At 26.3% G+C, this 23,911-nt stretch overlaps 1 protein-coding gene across 4 annotated transcripts in view; it reads left to right on the forward strand.

Moving 5' to 3' along the window:
- LOC111630186 (zinc finger CCHC domain-containing protein 7-like) overlaps positions 1 to 22,252 on the forward strand; it is a 27,848-nt gene extending 5,596 nt beyond the window's left edge. The window contains exons 2-8 of one of the 4 annotated variants that reach the window (XR_002757469.1): positions 2,605 to 2,720; positions 9,709 to 9,879; positions 10,832 to 10,867; positions 10,960 to 11,052; positions 15,344 to 15,442; positions 21,544 to 21,723; positions 22,234 to 22,252. Coding sequence is in view for 2 of the 4 variants with exons in the window: in XM_023374247.1 (XP_023230015.1) it covers positions 2,605 to 2,720; positions 9,709 to 9,879; positions 10,832 to 10,867; positions 10,960 to 11,052; positions 15,344 to 15,442; positions 21,544 to 21,639 (611 nt within the window). In the remaining 2 variants the exon portion in view is untranslated. Of the gene's footprint in view, positions 1 to 2,604; positions 2,721 to 9,708; positions 9,880 to 10,831; positions 10,868 to 10,959; positions 11,053 to 15,343; positions 15,443 to 21,543; positions 21,977 to 22,233 lie in introns of those variants that run through there. The other 3 variants (XR_002757468.1, XM_023374247.1, XM_023374248.1) reach the window with 3 other exon arrangements.
- The last annotated feature ends 1,659 nt before the right edge of the window (positions 22,253 to 23,911 follow it).

Below are 23,911 nucleotides of genomic sequence, written 5' to 3' on the forward strand. Positions count from 1 at the left end.
AGTGTTGTTCTCCAGTGCTGCATAGTGTTTTCGAGGAATGCAATGAGTGATGGATGTATTTTGTACATGTATAAAATATGTAGCAGCCAACTGTGTGGAGCACTGTCAAATGCTTTTCTGTAGTCTATATATGCCATGTGTATGTTTCTGTGTTGTTTGTGTGCTTGCCGTAAAATGACTGAATCTATGAGTAACTGTTCTTTGCATCCCCTGTGATTTCTACGGCAACCTTTTTGCTGTTCTGTAAGAATGTCGTGTTCTTCAACATGTTTGTATATTTTGTTTGTGATACAGGATGTCAATTTGTAGAGTGTTGGAAGACATGTAATTGGTCTGTATTGTGTGGTGTCTGTGGTGTTGTTGTTTTTAGGTTTCATTATTATTATTATATTATTAATGTTATAAGATAATTTAAAATGTTATAATTTTTCAATGGTACAAAATGACAAGTGTAATAAATGTATAGGATTACTATTTAATTGTTTATATTCACAAAAACAAAAATATATTACAATATTTCTTATATAATTAACAAAATTCTTATATTTATGCCATTGTGAAGAAACAGTGCCCAGAACCTCATCTTGGTCTGCTTATGTCATGAGCCTTTAGACATTGCACAATAATAAATATACCACCAGGACAATGACCTCACTTTGGTCATAGTTATGTCATATTTTTGTGTTAGCTGTAAAATGTTTTAACTGTATGAACTAATATCTGTTTAAGATATATTGTCCATTATTTGATATGACAGTTTTCCCATTGTTGAATCAGTTTTTTTATTCCTCTTTTATAAAATTAAGTTAATTTTGGCCAAAAAAAGGAAATTATAGGACAGTGTATAGGACAGTGTACTGAAGTTTTTTCTCTTAGACTAGTGTATAGAGATCAGAAGAGGTGATAATCTGTACGAGCTCAATCAGTAAGGTATATGAGGTAAAACTCCAAGGTCTCTTAAATTTTTGCTGGATGGCTATTACAACCTGTAATTTAGCATTGTTATAGAGCAGGGATGGGCAACTTTTTTAAGTGTACATGCTGAAATTGCCAAATCTATGCAGAATTTCCTCATATCCCAACCAAAATTTTTGGGAGCATATTATTTAGTGTCTTTTAAGTATTGAGAGCACCTTTTAAAGAATCAAAAATCCACATGTACACACCTTAGAAATGTGATTAAATTCTTTATGAACACAAAAAAATATATAAAATGATGGGAAAGAAATTCCTCCATGTCTGGCTACCTGCAACATCTGAATGGGATAAATCTTGTAACTTAGTATACTGCAGAGATCTTGTCTTGGAAACAGAATGTTTATTTCATTTTCTTATTACTTTATACAAAAACAGTTGATAGTATTTGTTTCTTTATTGCAATTTTACTTAGTATCATGCTTTTCGATAAAATTGTATTCTTTAAGTAATAATATACAACTCAGCAAAGTTGTTAGATATTTATTTTCTAAGGTGAGCTATAGGTTGTGTATAAGAAAAATTGTTGACATGCCACATTTGGCATCATGCCAAAAGTTGCTCACTCCAGTCATAGAGTAAAATCATTTCTGTTTACCAGATAAGAATGTTTTTCTTAAATATTTTTCTTTACTCTTGCTGTTGATAGTGCATAGTTATTTGGTTAGAACTAATCAGCTGAAAATGAATTATTCCTTTATATCCCACCATACATACAGCAGTATCTTTTTTTGGATGTAGCCTCTCAATTGATTCATTGTTTTTTATGTATGACAATTAATATAACTTCTCATCTCTGGTAATGAGTTAGTCCAGAAATGGTGTTTGCTGATTCAAAAGGAAAGTATTTATGGATACTCTATCCAAAAGGTTATGCTCAGTAAATTAGTGCTGTACCATTACTGCACACTTTCTACCTTTCCCAGTTGATGTTAGTAAAGTCTCACAATCCACTGTAGTCTCCTTATTGCAATTGATTGCGACTTCTCAGGCTGTAAGTTTTGTATTAGGTTTCACCACTGCAATAGTATCAGTATTTTCCAGGGATAAAAGGTTGCCCAGAATAAGGTTCATTGTCAACTTGAAAATTTCTGGCTTTAAATTTTTTTTAACTGTCATTGACACTTTCTAACATGTAGAACATCACTTTCATAAACTTCACAAATATTCTTTGTGACAGTAACTGCATTGCTACCTTTTTTTAAATCCATACAGCATTACATGTTATAAATGTTCTTAAGAGCAATTCATTTTGAATAGAGCTAATAAGCAAATTTTTACAAAATTTTAACAACATTCACTAATGGACGAACGAATTAAATCATTATATAAATGAAAAATTTCAATTCAAAAAGATAATGCAGCAGAAAAGCTGTCAATATATAATAAAAGTTAATTGTTTTAAAAGTAATTAATTTTAATTATATTTGAGATAATATTCAAACACTGAATGCTTGAATATTATTTCAAAAATCATTGAACATTCAACTATAGAATATTCTAATTATTAATTAAAATATGATCTGTAATTATTTCTTTAAAAAAACAAAAATAAAAGTGAATGTAATAGAGAAATTATAACTTTTATAAAATAAAATAAAAATATTAATTGTAATTTGTTATTTTCAGATGAATTATGGCCAATAAATGAAAAAGATAATAATTTTATATCAAGAAGCAGTGGTGGGACTTGTCGAAATTGCATGAAAATAGGACATTCTGTAAAAAATTGCAAGAATCCAAGAGTAATATTCAAAATAATGTATTTATGTTAATCCTAGAATATAAGATAAAATATATGCTCATTGAATAAAAATTTAAAAATTTGATCTTTAAGACATTGATCATATAAATTTATTTAGCTAAATAAAAATTTCTGTATCATTTGCATTTAAAATAACTACACTCATTTACAAAACTTAAAAAAAAAAATTAAAACATTAAATATATTCAGATTCTAATTTTTATAGTTTACAAAATACTAAATTTTTAAAAAATAACTTTGTAAAAATAGAATATTCAATTCAATTCAAATTTATTAGCAAAAGGAACAGATTTCCCTGTTACAGGGGGTAATACATATAGATGATGATAGTTAACAATTTTAGTTTACAAAAGTATTATATTGATAATAAAACGATCATAATTTAACAGAACCGTACAGTCATTTTGCCTTATATCTTATAGGCATGAACAGAATAAGTAAAAAATACCATATTAGCACATTTAAGTTTTATAATGATTTTTATTTACTATTAATAACATTTATTTAATTTTTTAAAAATATTTTCCGTAATTTTAACAAAGTAATTATAAATTTTATATAGATCCTTTTTTTTGAGAGAGTTTAAATTTATTGAGTTCAAGAGGTGATATACAGTTACATATTCGTATGATATCATATTGTTCATGCATATTTGTAAGTTCTTGGCAGTTTTGTAGAAGGTGAAATGATGAGAAGTATTCAGATTGACATAAACAACAATGTGTATTTGAAAAGTTTATGTAGATATTATTGACAAAGAGAGAATATTTCAAATCAATTGGTTGCCACATATATGACTGAGAAGATGGAATTTTGAATAAGTTGGTGTACCAGGGATGATAATTACTATGGTTTAAAGACGGCTGATCTTTATTTATAGATTGAGATATGGCAGAGCTTAATAGAAGAGTATAACCATATTTCCAATCCTGAATGATATCTTTAAATAATAGTTCTGATACACCAAATGAGTTCAAAATTTTACTTAATTTGTATTGCCAAAGCTGCTTGTAATTTATGTTTACATTTTTGCACTGCTTGATTATTTCTTGATGTAGGAAAGTTATATTATTGTCACTTTTGAATTTGAATCTATAATAAAATTTAATTATACGTTTTAATAGCAGTGGTAATGACCAGATACGATTTGTTTCATGTCAGAGAGCATAACTGGGAATTGTTCTTTCTAGATGGAATAATTTACGTAGGAAATAGATATGAAAGGACTCGAGTTTATATAAATAATCCAGACTCCAGATAGGGCTTGCATAGTAAATAATAGGGTTGATTATAGAATTGTATAGTTTCATATGGATATTCAAATTAGAGGTTTTCAGGGTTGAGCATAGAAATAGAAAGTTGTTGATAGCCTGCTTTACTTTGATGTTGATTCTTGAGATTTGAGCTTTGAAAGTCACATTCCAATCAAAGACGACACCCAGATAGTTTACTTCATTAACTGTTTGTAGTAGAGTATTGTCATGGTATATTTTAGTTTCTTTTTCAGATATTTTGCTATTATTGCAAAAAATAATAATGTTGGTTTTAGCCGGATCTATTACTAAGTGAATTGATTTAAAATAAAGATTTAGCTGGTTAATTTTTCTTTGTAATGATATTTTGGTGGGAGCTAATATTACTAGATCATTTGTGAATTGTATGTAGTGAAAGATTCTATTATTTATTCCAATACCATCGATAGAATTATGAAAAAGTTGATCAATGCTGAGTAGATAGAAATTAAATAAAAATGGCGAAAGGGCAAAAGACGAAACCTTGAAGAACACCATGAGAAAGAGTTAGAGAGGGGAAAAGGATCTTTGTTATATTGGATCTTGATCTTTGTTATAATTTGAGAAAAGCTTTTTTATAGTAGATACAAATTGGATACTTACACCGCAGGCTTTTAAATTATTTATTAGTAGTGGGATATAGATTGAATCAAAAGCTTTTTGTATATCAATGAAAGCAGCATATACTTTTCTATGTTTTTTTAATAGATGAAGTTGTATTATCATTAGTAATATGAATATTGCCAATTCAGTTTCTTAATTTTTGGTAAAAGCATATTGAAATTTATTAATTATTATTGCCTTATTGTCCTTATTTCAATGCTTATTATATTTGTCAACTTGGACTTAAATTATTAATAGGACTGTTAAACTGATGTTAAGTATTAATGCAAAATTGAGCAAAAGTTCTCAAAGAAAACAGACTTCCTTTATTGAGCCTCCTGCCTCCTTTACTGTACACATACTTTTCTTTACAACTGTGTTTCGGGCTATCAACCCCTCCTCATCAGGGTTACAATAGCTATCGGTTTTAAGAAATATGAGTCCAACTCCCGACAACAATGGGCTTTTTGATGGAATTTAGATTGATTTCAATGTTCAGCTCGAACGAGCTGAACATTGAAAAGGATAATGAATATTTTGTATTTCTTAAAAACAATAGCTATTGTAACTCTGCTGAGGAGGGGTGTGATAGCCTGAAACACAGTTGTAAACAAAAGTATGTGTACAGGAGGCTCAATAAAGGAAGTCCGTTTCCTTTGAGAACTTTTGCTCAATTTTGCATTAATACTTAACACCAGTTTAACAGTCCTATTAATAATTTAAGTCCAAGTTGACAAATATAATAAATATTGAAATTTAGCTTCCAGATCAGTAACTTTAGTCCATTGTTAAAATTTATTTGCCAGTATTGAGGTGAAGCATTTTCTTATAGTTGATAATAATGCTATAGGTCTGTAATTATTAGGGGAAAGCTGATCACCCTTTTTATGGATCATGGTAAGAATAACTGTATTCCAAGAATTAGGAAAAGAAGTGGCTTTGTATATGGTGTTAAAGAGATTTAACAATTTTACCTGGAGCAATTTAACCTGGAGCTATTTGGAAGCATTTTTAGAAATTTAGTAGGAATATTATCATTTCCTGGGGTTGAGTTGCTCTTTGTTTTGTTTTCTGAATTGCTTCATTCAATTCTTCAGTAGTAAAATCAGAGTCTAAATATTCGTTATAAGCATCAGTGTTTATTATTGGTAGTAAGTTTGAATGAATTTTTGGGAATTTTTGATAAAAATTTTTCCAAGTATCGAAGTCAATGATTTTTCAATTCAATGATGAAATTGGTGAATTTTCAGTTAGGTTTGATTTAAAACGGAATCTTTTTATTGTAGATCAGAATAATTTACTGTCTTTACTATTTTTGATTAAGTTTGATTCAAGTTTTCTGAAGTAGTTTTTCTTTTTTGTCTTGAGTAAGTTGTTGCAGGATTGTTTGGCTCCCTTGTAATTAATAAAATTAGTATCATTAGAGTTTACTCTGAAAATTTTTAGTTTAGATTGCTTTTTCATTTTCATTTTGTAACAATCAAAATTGCACCAGATTTGTCTGAATCTATTATGGAGGTTTCTTTTTTCATTATTATTGTATATATAATCTTTCATTATATTTGTCATTAATTTATAAATTTCTTCACTGTTGTTTTCTGTTATTATCGGAATGTCAGTAAATCGATTTTCAATTTCTATTGAATATCTTGAAGTTTTGTATTTTATTCTTTGACTTTTAATTGATAAGCTGTCTGATTTCTTAGTCAAGAATAGTAAAAATTGTAGGTAGGTGATTGGAGATGTCGAAAGTAGTTGTGGTGAAGTCCAGACAGTAATCCAGTAGTAAGTCTGAGCAGATTGTATAGTCAATAGTAGATTTTCCAGCATATGTTAAACAAGTGTATTCAGCAGGAATATCAGGCTTGACGCATCCATTTATTATGTACATTTTATGATCCATTATTATTTCTATTAGTTTTTCCCTAGTATATTAAGCTGTTTATCTTTTGATTGACGAGTATTTTGTATTAGAAGATTAGGTCCATCATATTTAGAGTCCATTGTTTCACCAATTCTTGCATTAAAATCTCCTAGTATAATAGAGTAGGGAGTTGTATGTTGCCAAATATCAATTAGTTGGAGGTTTCATTTAGATTTGTTAAATCATCAGGAGGGATATACACGAGCATTAGAGTCATTAATTTATTAGTTATATTTGCAAGAATGGATTTGTTGATTGAGCTAAGAAGTGGGATGTAGTTGTCAGATTTTTTTGTTTGTATTATTTGATGAAAATCTTTTTTTATTAATATACAGAGACCACCACTTGGACGACCTGGGCCTATTGGTTTATGTGCCATTACTGATTCTATTATAAATTTATAAAAAAATTTGGCTTATAAGTTAATTCAGAGGTTATCCAAGTTTCTGTTATAGCGAAGATATCGGGTTCAAGCTTGGAATAAAAAGAGTTGATTAGAGGAATTTCATGTTTAATACTGTGGATATTCCAGTTGACAATAGTAAATAATTGGTTGTTCAAATAAGTTTTATCGTATTGAATTTTACTTTGCTTCTTAGTATATCAGCTTGTTTGTACAGTATTTGTTAGCCTAGAAGACGGAAGAAAGGTATCTACGTGGACTAATTTCCCGGTATTTAGACTGTAAGTTAATTTTTTCACGTTCAATTATTAAAGTGTCATTACGTAGTTTGACCTGACGATTATGTTTCGCAGTTCGTAGAAAGTTGGGAGATTTATATATATTATCAAATAATTTAAATATAACCTTAACCTATATTAAACTAACAATTTATGACTAGAATATACAGTAAATTTTTAATTTTACTCTTGATCAATGTTAGCTTAAAATTATCTTTTATTTCTTGAAAGCCTTGACGATTATGTTTCGCAGTTCGTAGAAAGTTGGGAGATTTATATATATTATCAAATAATTTAAATATAACCTTAACCTATATTAAACTAACAATTTATGACTAGAATATACAGTAAATTTTTAATTTTACTCTTGATCAATGTTAGCTTAAAATTATCTTTTATTTCTTGAAAGCCTTGAAATATCAAATTTGTTTATGTTATTTAATTCGTATTAATAGATAACAAGTTTTGAATAAAAAAAAAAAAAAGATAATGAAGATCTGTTTATTAATTTATATAATACAGAAAAATATATGTTTAATTCATAAATAATTAATTTTGAATGAGTTTTATAAGTTTACACAACTATCTCCTGAAAATCAAGCTGAAAACTATTATAGTTCTTAGCTTATTTCATATTTAATTTTACTTAAAAACAAAATTATTATTATAAAATTGATTATCAAAAAAAAATTATAATTTAAATATGAGCTTAGCATTATCTTAATATATAATATAACTTATGTTGTAACCGTATCATTGATATTAAATTCTCTGTGCATATGAAGATATTGATTCAACTGTCGACTAATCTTTTCTTCTTGATTTATGCGCTAATAAATCAATTCAGATTTATTTTTAAAAAATAACTAGAGTAAATCCAGTATCGTTTGATCTTCTTNGAAATTTTACTCAAAAATTACTCCCATATTTTGCTTTTAACTGACTAATCTAATCAAGAAAATTGTTTAGACTATTATTTTCAATATTTAATAATAAAGTATGTTTATAATTTCAATTTATTTTACAAATTTATTTAATTTCAAATAAATTTAATAAGTTTATAAAATATATAAATATCAAGTATGTTTATTTTAGGTTTTAACAAATTCTCATAAACCTTTATCACAAACATTTCACCTTTATTTCTTTAATTTATTTACTATTAAAGAAATTAATACTGAACATATTTTTTTAAATGATTGTTATGAAATTAAAGTATAAATTATAACTGAAATTATGAATTCTAATTAAATGAATTGAATTAATTTTATTTTAATTAGAAAATTAATTTTATGATCAAATCTTCCCAAACCACTACTACTTATGTATATGATAAATGCTAGAAAAGTTAAAAGTTTTTTCTGTATGTAGGAAAGTTACTGTGTTTTGGGGCATTATTTTCTATAGGCATTTCAAAAAAAAGATTTTGTAAGTGAATTACAAAATCATACAAAATCTTTTTTTAATTCTAGTTTATAAATTGCCTGTAGGCTTGATAATTTATGGAGTACAATTGAAATATGGCTTTAATAATTAAAGACAGACTTAATACATTTTAATAATTAAAGATAAAACAATGTTTATAGTTAAATAATATATCTTGTTTAAATGCAATTTTAACATTATTATGTTATTTTAACATTAAAAAGATAAATATCCAAGGAATTTTCAAGTCATTTAAATTAATTATGCTGAAAAAGTTGAGGAAAAATATGGTAATTTTTTTTTCCTTATAACATTGTTTTTGTAGAACTATGAATATATACTGTACATGTTTAGTAGAATAGTAGATCCTTGCTTTTATGATCTAATTGATTCCTGGAAGAACAGACATTAAGCAAGCTGTCCTGTTTCAATTTAAGCTCAATATGTAATTAAGATTGCATTCCTTTTTATTGTAAGATATTAAAATAATGGAATAATATAATGCAGTTTACTACATAAATGTGACAATGAAATCAAACATTGTAAAATTGTTAATATTTAGATTTCAAATTTCTAGTAGAAAAAGTAATTGAATATGAAAATTTAGCCAAATTATGGGAATCAGTAAATTTATAATAAAATTATTACTTAAACTTATCTTTCAATTTATATACAGTGGTACCTCAGGATACGAAATTAATCCGTTCTGAAACTGAGATCGTATCATGAAAATATCGTAAGGTGGATCATCTTTTCCCATACGATTACATGTAAAACCAAATAATTCGTTCCAACGCGAAAAACATACTCAAATTAAAGCCAAGTAATACATTAAAAAAATAACTGTAGTAAGAAAAACAAATGAAAAATGCGAACTAATGTAACGTCGTATGGTGAGTTTTTGTTCGTATCGTGAAGCAAAAATATGTTCGAATTTCATGTCGTATTCTGAAAATTTCGTATGCTGGGGCGTTCGTAACCTGAGGTACCACTGTATTTTATTTTTTAATTTTAGATATAAAAATAATTATAAAATTTTTCAGAAAATACCACTTTGTTTTATTTGTGGAAGTGATAAACATGAAGGAGAAGTTTGTAAGGAAATAAGATGCAGCAGGTGTTTAAGACTTGGCCATTATCCAGAGCGTTGTAACTGGTATGAGAGGGAATGGAATATTTGTAACCTATGCAAAATTCCTGGTCATTTTTTTGAAGTAATTATATTTTTACATAAATTAAATTTATCAGTTTCTTGATTTATATTCAATTGAGTCTCAAGAAAATGTATAAAAGAATATTTCTTTATAATTAAAATTAACTGTTAATTTTAAAATAACAATTAATTTTTTTAACATGCACAAAAAGCAAAGCAAAATGTAAAAAATATAAATGCAGGGTGTCCCACTTAAAATTGGCCTGATTGAGATGATGAAACAATAGATATGAAATATATTTTAGAATTTTAATTAAATATGTTTCTTATAAAAATTACATAGTATGTATATTTTTAATAGCTTTGTATTCAATCATACATATCAACAAAAAATCAAAATAAAGTTTGACTATAAAGAATTTTGATAAATTGGAACCATCATAATAAGTCTTCCTGAAAAATTGCCCAAGAGAGTTTTATAATTACATTTTGTAAAAACAATTAATCATGAAACTATTCATATCATTCATCAGATTTACACTGTTTTTAAATACATCAATAATTTGTTCAAGTGTCATTACATATATATATATAATAATTGGCAATATCAATTGCTAGCATTCTCTGTAATGTAATTCTTCTACTTTTTATTTTTTTTTCCATAGAGTTAATGAAGTTGTATTGTTGATATACACTAAATAAGTTTTGAGATACCATTAAATAAGTTTTGATTAACCATTTTAATGAAATAAATCACTAGGTAAATCACTTATGCTTTATACAAAATTATTGAATACACATTAATTAAAGTTGATAAATACAAATCTTTATTGAATAAAAATATCTAGGACAAATATATAGTTAGAAAATTTTTTGGAATAGAAAAGAAATTGAAAAAATGATGGATTTGAACCATAACATTACTGTATAAGATAGTACATGGAAAATAATTTTAAATTAATAAAATTGTTTAATTTGAAAAAAATTTTTAATAATTTTTTTGTATTATATAGGAATGTCCTGATATGTGGAGGCGATATCATCTCACAGTATGTATATTTTTAATAGATACTTATTTTGAAATTTTAATTTCTCAAGATTATGGTTAAAAATATTTTAATTACTTTATTTTGTTTAACAGACTTCTACAGGAAATATTGTTTCTCAGTCTTCTCAGTTGCCAAATCCATATAAATTTTGTTATAATTGTGCAGAAGAAGGACATTTTGGGCATGTAGGTTTTACTTTTTAATATTAATTTAAAACTAATAAATTTGCCCATCAAGAATGATGAAAAATATGATTTTGTAGTAAAGTGAAAATAAATGAAACAAGCACAATATTTTATTGAAGAAAAACGCTAGTGTACATCACAAAACTTTGTAAAAAATATTTCTGTTAGCTGTGTCATTTTTATCATCATTATATGTAATTTTTACTTTTATGAAAAATTGCCACACTGCAATTTTAAAGTTATTCTGATTAGTTACTATTTTATCTATTGATAAAATTCTTTACAGTTCTTTCAGGTTGGCAACTTAATGTAGAAAAAAACTTTTTTGGATGTTTTGGATATGATAAAATCACTTTAAAAAAAAGTAATAACTTACTAAACTTGAATTTAAAATAGTTGTTTAACAAAGCACTAAACCATGCAGATTGCCATGCTGCTGCAACAATGTAGTCCATGTTTGCTGGTAGACACTTGTGATCTCCAATATTTTATTTAATACTCACTCAAACTTTAATGAACATGAAATAATTTTAATATAAAGTAAAGCATATAATAAATTTAATTCAACATTTTTAATATCTTGCTTAAAAAATAATATTATTAAAGTGAAGCATGTGATGGCACAAATAGTCACATGACAAAATGTAAAGTTTTTATAAATCTTACAAATATATTTAAAACTATATTTTTTATGAAATATCTATATTGAAACAATTAGTTTAAGATATAAATTATCATACAACACAAAAGATTCTAGTAATTTTAATAAATTAATAACTGTGTTTATGTTAAATAATAATGTATTATTTAGTCAAATTAATAAATCTAATTAACATCTAAACTCCTATTCCAATAAGTGAAAATATGACAATTGGAGGGTGCTGATTCAGGACTGTAGGCATGATGTGGAGGCACTTCTCACCCCATTTACTGAATTTCCTCCATGGTGTAAGGAGCAGTGTGTGGCCTCATATTGTTGTGCTGCAGGATGATCTTCTCAGGACACTTATCACATAATACACAACAGAGCTTATGAAGTGTCATGACATACCAAGCAGCTGGTTTGCCTAAGTTCAAGAAATTCCACCTGAATGCACCCCATCTGCATCCCAAAACAGCTATGCAGATGGCTGCTACAAAGCTGATCCTTGATGCTTGGGTTTCCATCTTTAAAATGTTTTACCCATCTTCTAACACTGCTGGCATCTAAACACACATTTTCATATGCATGCTGAAATTTCTGGTGAATTTCTGCCACAGAAATTCTCTCTTTAACGAGAAATTTAATCACCAAATGCTGCTGAAACAAAACATCAGTTACAGCAATTTTGTAGTGACTGTCTGTGGTCACGTGATAGAAGCTAATGACATTATGACTCATGACACTGTCTATAGTATATAGATTATGACAATGTTCTTAGTTTTTCATAATTAATAGATTGTGATTTATAAAAAATTGTTGCTCATGACTTTCAGTATGACCTACATATATGATGATAATGAGAGTTATATTGAATTTCATTGTTATTGAATATCAAGACAGTTCATAAAATTTGTGTTAGTGGAATAAAAATTGGAAAACCAAAATGTCAAAACAAAATGTCAAATTCATAAATATTAAATATGAGAAATAGTTTGTCATAAAATAAGTATTTTCTGAAATAATTATCATAATGTGTATTTTTAATAAAGAAAATTAATAACAATTATTGTGATGCACATTGTTATAAACACCAGTAATAAATATTATCATAACTGTATTTAAAGGAGTAAGTATTCATTGGGAAATGATGATCTTTCTATATATGTATGAAATTTAGATTTTTTGTTTATATGTGAATTTTTGTTTATATTATATTGTTAGATTCAACAATGGTTATTGAATCTAACAATAAATGGCCTAATTGTTCAATCTGAAAATCATTTTTTTAAAAAAATAGGAAAACAAACAAAATGTTTGAAATAATTTGTAGATTTTAGACATTTAAAACTAAAATTTTGCATATTAGATGGTAAATGTGAATTTGAAATTGCTCATTATTTAATTAATGAAATGTCTAAATTTACATTGTTATTTTTATTTAGCTAAAATTAAATAAATTTAAATAAATTTAAAACTATAAACTCACTTATGCTTTATACAAATTATTGAATACAAATTAAAGTTGATAAACAAAAATCTTTATTGAATAAAAATATCTAGAACAAATATATAGTTTAAAAATTTTGTTGAATAGAAAAGATTAAGAGAACATTTTCATAATCTGTCCTTTACACTTTAGGAACATAACAAAGTCACACTGCAGAGTTGGTCTTTATTGTGAAACTCTTATCCAACTCAATAAGTGAAAGTTGTCAAAATTGTCTCAGAAAAAATTATTATGAAGGATCGCTTTCAACTTTTTGGAGAATTTCTTCTATTCTATGTTTTTTTAATTGTATTTTCATTCTGAAAGGTTTAACAATGATATTTTTACATGATGCCACTTCCAGAGGGATGATTTTAACAAGTTTTACATTTTGAGGCAAAGAAAAGCCTTAAATAAAGATCAGCTTCACTATGTGACTTTATTGTGTTTCTGAAATGTGTGAAAATGATGAATTATGAATATGTTTTATTTTTTAGTATTTCTTCTATTCCATAGAAGTTTTTAATAAATCATTATTATCAAGATACTTCCAATAATTGGTTTTGTTATCTTCAAATATGTATAGATCATATGACATANATATCAAGACAGTTCATAAAATTTGTGTTAGTGGAATAAAAATTGGAAAACCAAAATGTCAAAACAAAATGTCAAATTCATAAATATTAAATATGAGAAATAGTTTGTCATAAAATAAGTATTTTCTGAAATAATTATCATAATGTGTATTTTTAATAAAGAAAATTAATAACAATTATTGTGATGCACATTGTTATAAACACCAGTAATAAATATTATCATAACTGTATTTAAAGGAGTAAGTATTCATTGGGAAATGATGATCTTTCTATATATGTATGAAATTTAGATTTTTTGTTTATATGTGAATTTTTGTTTATATTATATTGTTAGATTCAACAATGGTTATTGAATCTAACAATAAATGGCCTAATTGTTCAATCTGAAAATCATTTTTTTTAAAAAATAGGAAAACAAACAAAATGTTTGAAATAATTTGTAGATTTTAGACATTTAAAACTAAAATTTTGCATATTAGATGGTAAATGTGAATTTGAAATTGCTCATTATTTAATTAATGAAATGTCTAAATTTACATTGTTATTTTTATTTAGCTAAAAATAAATAAATTTAAATAAATTTAAAACTATAAACTCACTTATGCTTTATACAAATTATTGAATACAAATTAAAGTTGATAAACAAAAATCTTTATTGAATAAAAATATCTAGAACAAATATATAGTTTAAAAATTTTGTTGAATAGAAAAGATTAAGAGAACATTTTCATAATCTGTCCTTTACACTTTAGGAACATAACAAAGTCACACTGCAGAGTTGGTCTTTATTGTGAAACTCTTATCCAACTCAATAAGTGAAAGTTGTCAAAATTGTCTCAGAAAAAATTATTATGAAGGATCGCTTTCAACTTTTTGGAGAATTTCTTCTATTCTATGTTTTTTTAATTGTATTTTCATTCTGAAAGGTTTAACAATGATATTTTTACATGATGCCACTTCCAGAGGGATGATTTTAACAAGTTTTACATTTTGAGGCAAAGAAAAGCCTTAAATAAAGATCAGCTTCACTATGTGACTTTATTGTGTTTCTGAAATGTGTGAAAATGATGAATTATGAATATGTTTTATTTTTTAGTATTTCTTCTATTCCATAGAAGTTTTTAATAAATCATTATTATCAAGATACTTCCAATAATTGATTTTGTTATCTTCAAATATGTATAGATCATATGACATATATAAAAGATAGAATATATTCATGTGTTATGATGATTAGTTGTTGAAATATTGGCATATTAAATTCTGTTTATTGAATAATTTAACTGATTTATTTTCAATATTAATATATACATATATTTTTAGTTGTAACAGTAAATATACACACACAGATAATTATATTAAGAGGTAATTAATTATAAGATAGTATGTTCTAACAAATTTCAGAAGTTTAAAATTAAAAATATTGAATAAATACATTAGGAAATGTTTTCATAAAGTTAGTTTAACATTAATTCTCTTAGATGTATTAATGAAACAGTTTTAATTATGTTAGTTTAGGAAAATCCTATAAACAAATTCAATAATAATAGTTTAATTTTTCAGGAATGCCATGAAAATAGATTAGATAAGTATTCCTATCCTTCTAATCCTTTCATCATCAGCTATGGTATACAGAAAGAAACCAGTAATTCAGTTAAAACTGTAAGTATTAACTGAATTAATTTTTTTTTTTTTTATAAGATTAGTTGTTAAAATATTGGCATATTAATCTGTCCTTTAATCTGTCCTGTACTACCATTTAATTTAGGTGTTACAAATAATTCATGTATCAATTGGCAGAAGTATAGTTAAATTTTTCAATATATACTCAGATTCTTTAAATATTATGACACACACACCTTATATCTCTGAGAACTAATATTTATTGTTTTACAAATGTTTTCAACCTGATCTACAGGCCATTGTCAGGTATTTTGAATTCTCTGGAACGTTTTTTGTATTGTATTGTATAGTTAAATTTCTATTTATGACTATTGAATTTAATAATAGTTTTAATTTTTCCAATATAAAATGAGATAAATATACACTAATAATATGTTTACATTAGGAAAGTTAACCCTGTCAAGCCTTTGAATCCAAGTAACGTTTTTATTTGAGCAAGATGAAGTTAGCTGATTCTGATTGATATTGTAACAACTGGGTTATTTTAACACTCTCTGAAACTGAGTTAATTTTTTTAAGTGGGTTAATGACATGAGTCACATGTTCATGCTATAATTAACACTGGAAGAATGACATCTTTGTTAATTTAAATGAACTTGCATTCTATATGAATATCTTATGTTCTAGTTATTCCTGGTTAACTTAATCAGGATAAATCTTACCAAGTTAACATTCATTGTGTAAACATAGATAATGGAGTTTATTGAAAATGGAAATAAACTGTCATCATTTTAGTTAACCAGTATCAGAAAAAAAATATTTATCTATTATTATTTATTATTTTGGAAACAATGACAAATAATAATACATTTTATGACAATATGGTGGATTTAACAAACCTCCAGAATAGTGGGAGGAACAAGGTAAATTATTGGAGATAAATCATATTTTCAAATCATTACACAGCACTTTCTGCTTAACTTTAAATAAATTGTCAAAAATTTTTTATTGATATACAAAGATAAAGATAAAAAATATTTTATTAGAATAATAAAATACTTTTTATCTTTATTTATTGAAAACTTTTTTTTTCTAACTTTAATAATTTTCTAGTTTTCTTTCAGAGAGTTGTTATTACTTGTGCTCTATTTAAATTTAAAACAGTAATATAACAAAAAAATAATATTAACAGTTATCTTTATATATTTTATTACTATATAATATTTATTTCATTAGTTATATGAAAAATATAATCTCACTGAGAAAAAAAAGAGTTGAATTACTGGCATTAGCTGTCTTGCATTTTTGTGCTAGATATTTGTTCATTTCACTTTTGTTGAATAACTTATTTTCACCATTAGAAAAATATCTGTAAAAACTTATATTTAGAAACATTTACAGTTTTATCACAAAACATTCTGAAAATTTATCTAAAACATAATAAAGCAATAAGTTTTGAGTTGATAATAGCTTTAAATGTTAATATAATTTCATTTTCCAATATTTTAACTGATATACATTTAATAAAAATGGCCAGGACAGTAAGTGTAAATTAAACAAAAATTAAGGCTATACAATAAAAAGTCTTCTTTAGTCCTTTTTCACACCTCAGGAAATAACAATCTTAAGTGGAGTTGACTTTTTATCAGAGGCTGCTCATCTGCCTCACTATGCAAAACATTATAAAAACTTCTCTCTAATGACAGCACAAGTAATGAGGTGTGAGAAAGGACAAAAGAAGACTTTTATTGTATAGTCTTAATTTTTGTTTAATTTATATGAATTGAATTGAAGATATGGCAAAAACTATTTACGGAATGAAATTGTTTTCATAATTTTATTCTGTAAAGTTAACATTTTTTGAAAAGTTGTGATAATGATTATAAATGAGATAGATTAATAATGATAAGTAGAGAATCAGATCAAAACTAAATAAAATAAATAAATAAATAAATAGTGTGAAATTTTTATAAGAATAGAAATTAATTGATAATCAAAGTGTTTATTATTTAGTACCACTTTTTATTCTTCCAAAAATAACTTATGCAATAAATTTATCATTTCAAGTCAAAAAACATGTTATGATTATGTAAGCAAAAAATTTTTTTTCAATTGATTTAGTTCTCAACTATATGAATGAATAATAATAATGTTTCCAGATTACTCTATTATTCAAATTTTTAAGGTCTTTGTTTATTTTTAAGTTGAAGATAGTCTTATAAAAATCAGTTTTTCTTTGTTTTTTGTTGATATAGTAGCAAAAAACTATTAACATTTGTTAGAAACAGTATTTAATTTAGTAAGCAAAAATCGGAGAGAATACGAGGGGGCGCTGATGTCTACTTGTGCCAAAGTTGAAAAGACAAGGTGTATATGAAAGCAGAGCTAAGTCTCCTTGTATTAGTTTTTACAATAACTTAAAGTGTGTTAAAGTATTAAACTGAAAGTGTCCACTTGTGCAAAATACTGCATAACATTAACATTTTTAAGGGTAAATCAGGGTATCCAGTTAAACATGTGTCCAGGGGCAAGAGAGATCTTTTCAGCAATAGTTAGGTTATAGACTGCAATAGACACAAATACACCAGATATTATGTTGCCAAAATATGTACCCATTCTACTATTATCTACCAGCACAACATGCAAAGGATACAGGACAGCAATTTGAGTAGCAAGTACTTTGTGATTTTAAATACAAGGTGTGTTCAAAAAGTATCGGACCTTTGGTCGGCAAAAATAAATTTATTGATTTTGATGTACAAAACCCTAATCCCCATCAAAGTAGTCTCCTTGGTAATGTATACACTTCTCCCAGCGTCCCTGCCATTGCTGGAAACACTGCTGGAACGCATCTTTTGGAATGGCCATCAGCCGGTCCGTCGCATTCCGCACGATGTCTTCTCTCGACTAAATTCGGGTTCCTTTTAGCGGCATTTTCAGCTTGGGAAATAGCCAAAGGTCACACGGAGCCATGTGGGGAGAGTACGGAGCGTGACGAACCACAGGAGTATTGTGTTTGGCGACGAAAGCCCGAATCAGATGCGCAGAATGGGCGGATGCGTTATCACGATGGAGCTGCCAAGTTTTGATCGACCACAGATCCGGTCGTTTGCGTCGCACTGTATCGGAAAGACGACGAAGGACCTCCTGGTAGTACTCCTTTGCGATGGTTTGGCCTTGTGGTGCGTACTCACGACACACCACCCCACGAGAGTCGAAAAAACTGTCAACATGACCTTTGATATTGCTGCGGACCTGCCGCGCTTTTTTTGGCCTCGAGGATCGTCCCCGAAAGCCTGCTGAATCTTGTGAATGGTTTACGCTTGGGTATTGCCAAGGTTTTTGGCAAAATTTGATGTAATATCGCTGCTCACGTTGTTCAGTCATTTTCCAGCTTAGTGGAATCCGACGAGAGCGCACTACATGACCTCACTCATAGGCCGATTGCCAACGACTGACGCTTCCTGCAGGCGGGAAAAAATTTAGGGCTGTGCATGACTGTCCCCTCCACAACTCCACCGAAGGATGCCTCTCGCGCATCATTGGTTTGCGCGGAAAAAAAAAAAGTCTGATACTTTTTGAACAGACCTTGTATATTACAGAAACTACAATTCCTTCAGCACATTTTACAGACTGACAAATCAGTTTTACCAGAATGGAGTTTATAACTGTCACAATGTGCACCACCACTGGACAGTGCATGCTCCACAATACATGTGACATATGCAACACAAAGTACATTTTACTCTAAATGTCTTGTGGAATTTGGAGTGAGCAGCTTCTTGGTCCCATATTGATAGACAACACCTAGAATAGTGGCTGATATCTGTACGTCCTTAACATGAATGATTGGATGGATGGCTTGATGACTTGCCATTGACACAACTACAGTAGATACAATATTTTGGCATACTACCTTATTCTGAGTTAGACATTGTCAGTGGCTCACAGAGCAGTTTTGTAACTATTGGATAGTTACTTGTTGCCAACAAGGCCTTGTTGCCCTATTCATTGCAACCATATGCCTTTGACTTAACCTCTCTGGATTTTTTCCTGTGGAGAGTCACCTAAAAGCATTGGTGCATGATGTGTAGCTAGTAACACCATATGATGTCAGTGAACTGGAGAGATAAATCAAAGAACCTGTGCAACAGTGACACAGGAATGCTATGCTCAACCATTTACAACATTGTGATGCTGCTGAAGACAATTATTTCAAATAGGATCTCTAACAAAATAAAGCTTACTTTTTTACATCAATTTTTGCAATGTTGCTATTATCTTTTATAGTCAGAGATTATTTGTATGCTACACTAAATTGTTTTAATAAATTCATTTTGATTTTAACACATGAACAAGTGTGCATCACAAGCATACACTCAAGCAGTGCTAAAAAGATTGTTTTTGCATCCTGAATAGATGTTTAAGTATAAAATCTTGATAAGTATTTAAAAGAGAACACATTATGAATTTTATTTTTCCTTAAGTAAATAGGATATATACAAATGTATCAGAATATATCTATCACAGATCTAATAATCAAATCATTAAGTTTAATAATGATAATTCAGTAATGAAGATGTTTTTTTTTAGGTATTCTTTCTCAACAAATTAAAGTTTTTGGTTTAGGAAATTTTGTATAAAGTGTGTTAATGAGACAATGGATCAAATCTTTTTTCGTATTGATGATATAAAACAAGATAAATTGAAATAAGAATAATAATAAATGAATAAAAACTTTATTTCAAAATATAATATTTATTTTTAAAAAAATTTTTAAGAGGATTTAAATAAAATAACAATTTTTAGTTTAATAGAATGAAAAAGTGATAAGAAGATATAAAAGTATTTTTGTTACCTTCAAGTAATTTTACACTTATTATTTTATTACACTATGAATTTCTTAAAAATTTTCTGGTCACTCTTACAATAAAATGAGTGATTTGTAATTGATATATTTTGTGTGTTAGCTTAACTTTTATTTTATTCCAAATTCATATAATGAAACATTTTAACATTTTACATAGAAGGGATTATTTCATTTAGTAATTATCATTATTACATATAAAATGGAATTAATAACACAAAATATATATTTTTTTCATTATGTTAAACAAACATTGATTCAAACTGTTATCCGCTGTCTAAATGTAATTTCTAAATAAATTTAAGTACAGTATATGTTATCTGATATATTGTCAAAAATATTATAAAACATGTTATTTTTTTGTTAAGTATCAAAACTTTATTATACTCTATATAGTTTATTTATTTATTATTATTATTTTTTTTTATAAAATTCATAAAGCAGTTTTTTATTATACAAAAACATGTTGAAGAGAAAAATGATAAAATTGAATTTCTTTATTGGAACAAAAGCTAAATTTTAAGGAAACAAAACTTAATAAAGACAATGAAAATGAGCAAATAAAATGTTCATTGTCATAAATAGCATTGAAATAAATCATATTGAGGCTTTGAATAAATAATTCTATCAGTTTTTTGAGAATAAAATAAAATTTTTGCAAAACAAAAACATATAGTAATAAAATGTGGATAAGTCTGTAGAAATTTAAAACAAAATATAAATTTAAAAATCATTACCAGTATGAATATAAAGAAATTAATTTTTGATTTGATAATATTCAGAATATTTAATATGACAAGTATTTTAAAAATGTAAATATATTTAATTATTTAATAAAAAATATTTTGAAAAAACAAATAAAATTACTCCTTTTCAACGAAAAACCATATTTCTTTGATATGCTTAATGGATCATCTTTAGGTTTGGATTCTAACTTTTATTTGAAATACATTATAAATATTCAAGTAAAATATTTAAACAACAAAACAAAAACTTAACTACAAACTTTAATGATAATGACAGAAATTTGCAATCTCTGGCATTTAACACACAAAAACTGATAAAGAAGAGAGAGTTTGTTTTTTTAAAAATATCAAATGTTGGAAGTGTAGATTTCATTTGTTTTTTCAGTTATCAGTGAATCTCTTTTCAGAAAAACATTTTTTTTTTAAATAATCATAATTGGTGGTTAATATTTATTTAATTAAATAATTGTTTACAAAATTATTTTTATATAAAAATTTTTAAAATAATGTCTTTAATATACTTAAAGGAGGTAAAAAAGATTGTAAAAGAAAAATCTGAAGAACCCGAAGAAACCATCAAAAAACGTTTTAATGTTTTTAAAGAACTCTGGTCTAAACAGTGAATTTTGTGATTATGTATACACAGAGTATTTTCCTTAATAGATTTTATCAAAAAAATTATCTACATCCATTATTTAATAATAGAGGTATTTATTGTCTAAAAATTTCTTCCACTAATTTTTAAAGTATGCAGAATTATGCCAAATAAATATATGTATAAATTTAAATACAACTTATATTTTTTAATAAGTTTACTAATTATGTATTTTTTTCTGTGAAAGTTCCTTATTTTTCAGTATCTATGCAAAATGCTAGGGGAAAAAAAATGTTTAAATCTGGACACAGATAATGTAAATATTTGTATATTGTTATAATAAAGGAAGCTGGGTCTTTCTCTTATTTGTGTGTAGAAGAATTTTAATTAAACAGTTAATAATTTATTAAGTTTTATATGATATAAAAATAGACAGTGGTTTTGCATCTAGTTCAACAAAATTTTAAATGGTTTTAAAATTTAAAAATTAGGTGATTATTTTAAAAGAATAAAAAACAATCATTTTCAGAATATGAAGAAGTCTTTCAATTAAAATTTTATGGAAAGACTATATTTAATTAAAAAGTTTTTCATTTTATCATTATTAATTTTTTATTTTCAGGAAAATATTTTCTTCCTTTATCATCTAAAATTATGTCAGCATCATTTAGATAAAAAACACAATAAAATATTTAGAATGTACTTTAAAAAGTTCAAAAATTTTACTGTATTTGTTTTTATATGTTTGTATGTTTATTTTATATTTAATTCATATTTTGAATATAGATTCAGTTTTGTTGTATTTTGTTTGTTCTTAAATTTTGACATTAGATAAATAAATAAATGTTTTTAGAAGTTAATTATTTTTATTTAATTTAAATGTTTTGTTTACTTACAAAAAAATCTAAAATTAGAATTTTAAAAAATTTTCATGGAAATGGAACATTTTGTAATAATAGATTTATTAAATAACAAATTTAGTTTGATAATTTTATAGTGTATGAAAAATAAACAAACAAAAGCTTTCTTATGAGAACATTCAGTATGGATGATGAAGGCTTATAATATTTTTATATGAACTTTTGAGGAATTCAACAGTGATTGGTAAAAACAGGAAGATTTCAAGAATCATAAAGATCTCAAGGTTTTATTGGAACAGTTTTATTTCATCTACTATTCACATAACACATTTTGACCATCTGTGTGACCCTCTTCAGATGTATATTGCTGATATCATATCTGTTGTTATTATACTATATTATACTAAACTTTTAAAAATTACATTTTAAAACTGAAAAAATCATTCTCTTTAGCATTATCCATTGCTAAACAGCCCCTTGTGTATAAAAAGTTTTGGCACATTCCATGGAATGTACCAAAGCTTTTTACACACTAAAATTAAAGCTGTACTTGTTAATATCAAGTAAAATGAAGATTCAATCTGAAAACTATTAGAAATATTAGAAAAAGTTAATCTTGTATCTATTTAAAGTTCATAAAAATAAAAGAAACACTAAAGACAGCAACTCTACCAAAAGATTATATTCCTGAAGTGTGTAAAGGATGACATCACAACTCACAAGACTGCATTTTTTTTAGCATTCTTTGAATGATAAAATATCTAAAGAAACAAATTAGAAAGTTTTCTAATCCCTTTTTATGTTATATGTTCTATTTTAAATGAAATTATTAATTTAAAATTAATTTTTGAGCTGCAATTGAAAAAATTGTAACCTGTAAATTCCCACTGCCTTTCCTGAATCTCAAGAACAGAGTTAAATAGATGAAAGACAAGACCAGATATGGAAACCTTAGGCAGTAATTTTCAACATTTTTTCGTCATGGTACACTTTTAATAATTTAAAACTTTGGTGGCATACTAACAATAACATAAATTTAAAAGATTGTTTTTACGGTACTGACTTTAACTAATGTTTTATTTGGAGAAATTAGGACATACAATATTTGCCTTATGATACTCTTGGCATTGGCACCGATTCCAAAAACTGTTCTTAAAGACCAACATGCATTAAACAGAAATTAATGGAAAAATTAACAGATAAATTGTATTTTAGATCTAGTCACTTGATGTTGGTATGATGATTGTTTTTTATTAAAAAATTTTAATCCTTTATATAATATGATAACTGCAGGTTTGACTGGATTCGTGGAATAATAAACAAAACAAATTTTATATCTGGCTATTTGGTTTCATTTTAATTTTTGTGTTTTACATTTAATATTTTTCATATAAACTTTTTTATCTTTCTTTAAAATTCTTTTATAAATTACAGAAATAT

This window comes from Centruroides sculpturatus, unplaced genomic scaffold (genome assembly GCF_000671375.1).
Source record: "Centruroides sculpturatus isolate CEXI.00-Female unplaced genomic scaffold, Cexi_2.0 scaffold577, whole genome shotgun sequence".
Taxonomy (NCBI): domain Eukaryota; kingdom Metazoa; phylum Arthropoda; class Arachnida; order Scorpiones; family Buthidae; genus Centruroides; species Centruroides sculpturatus.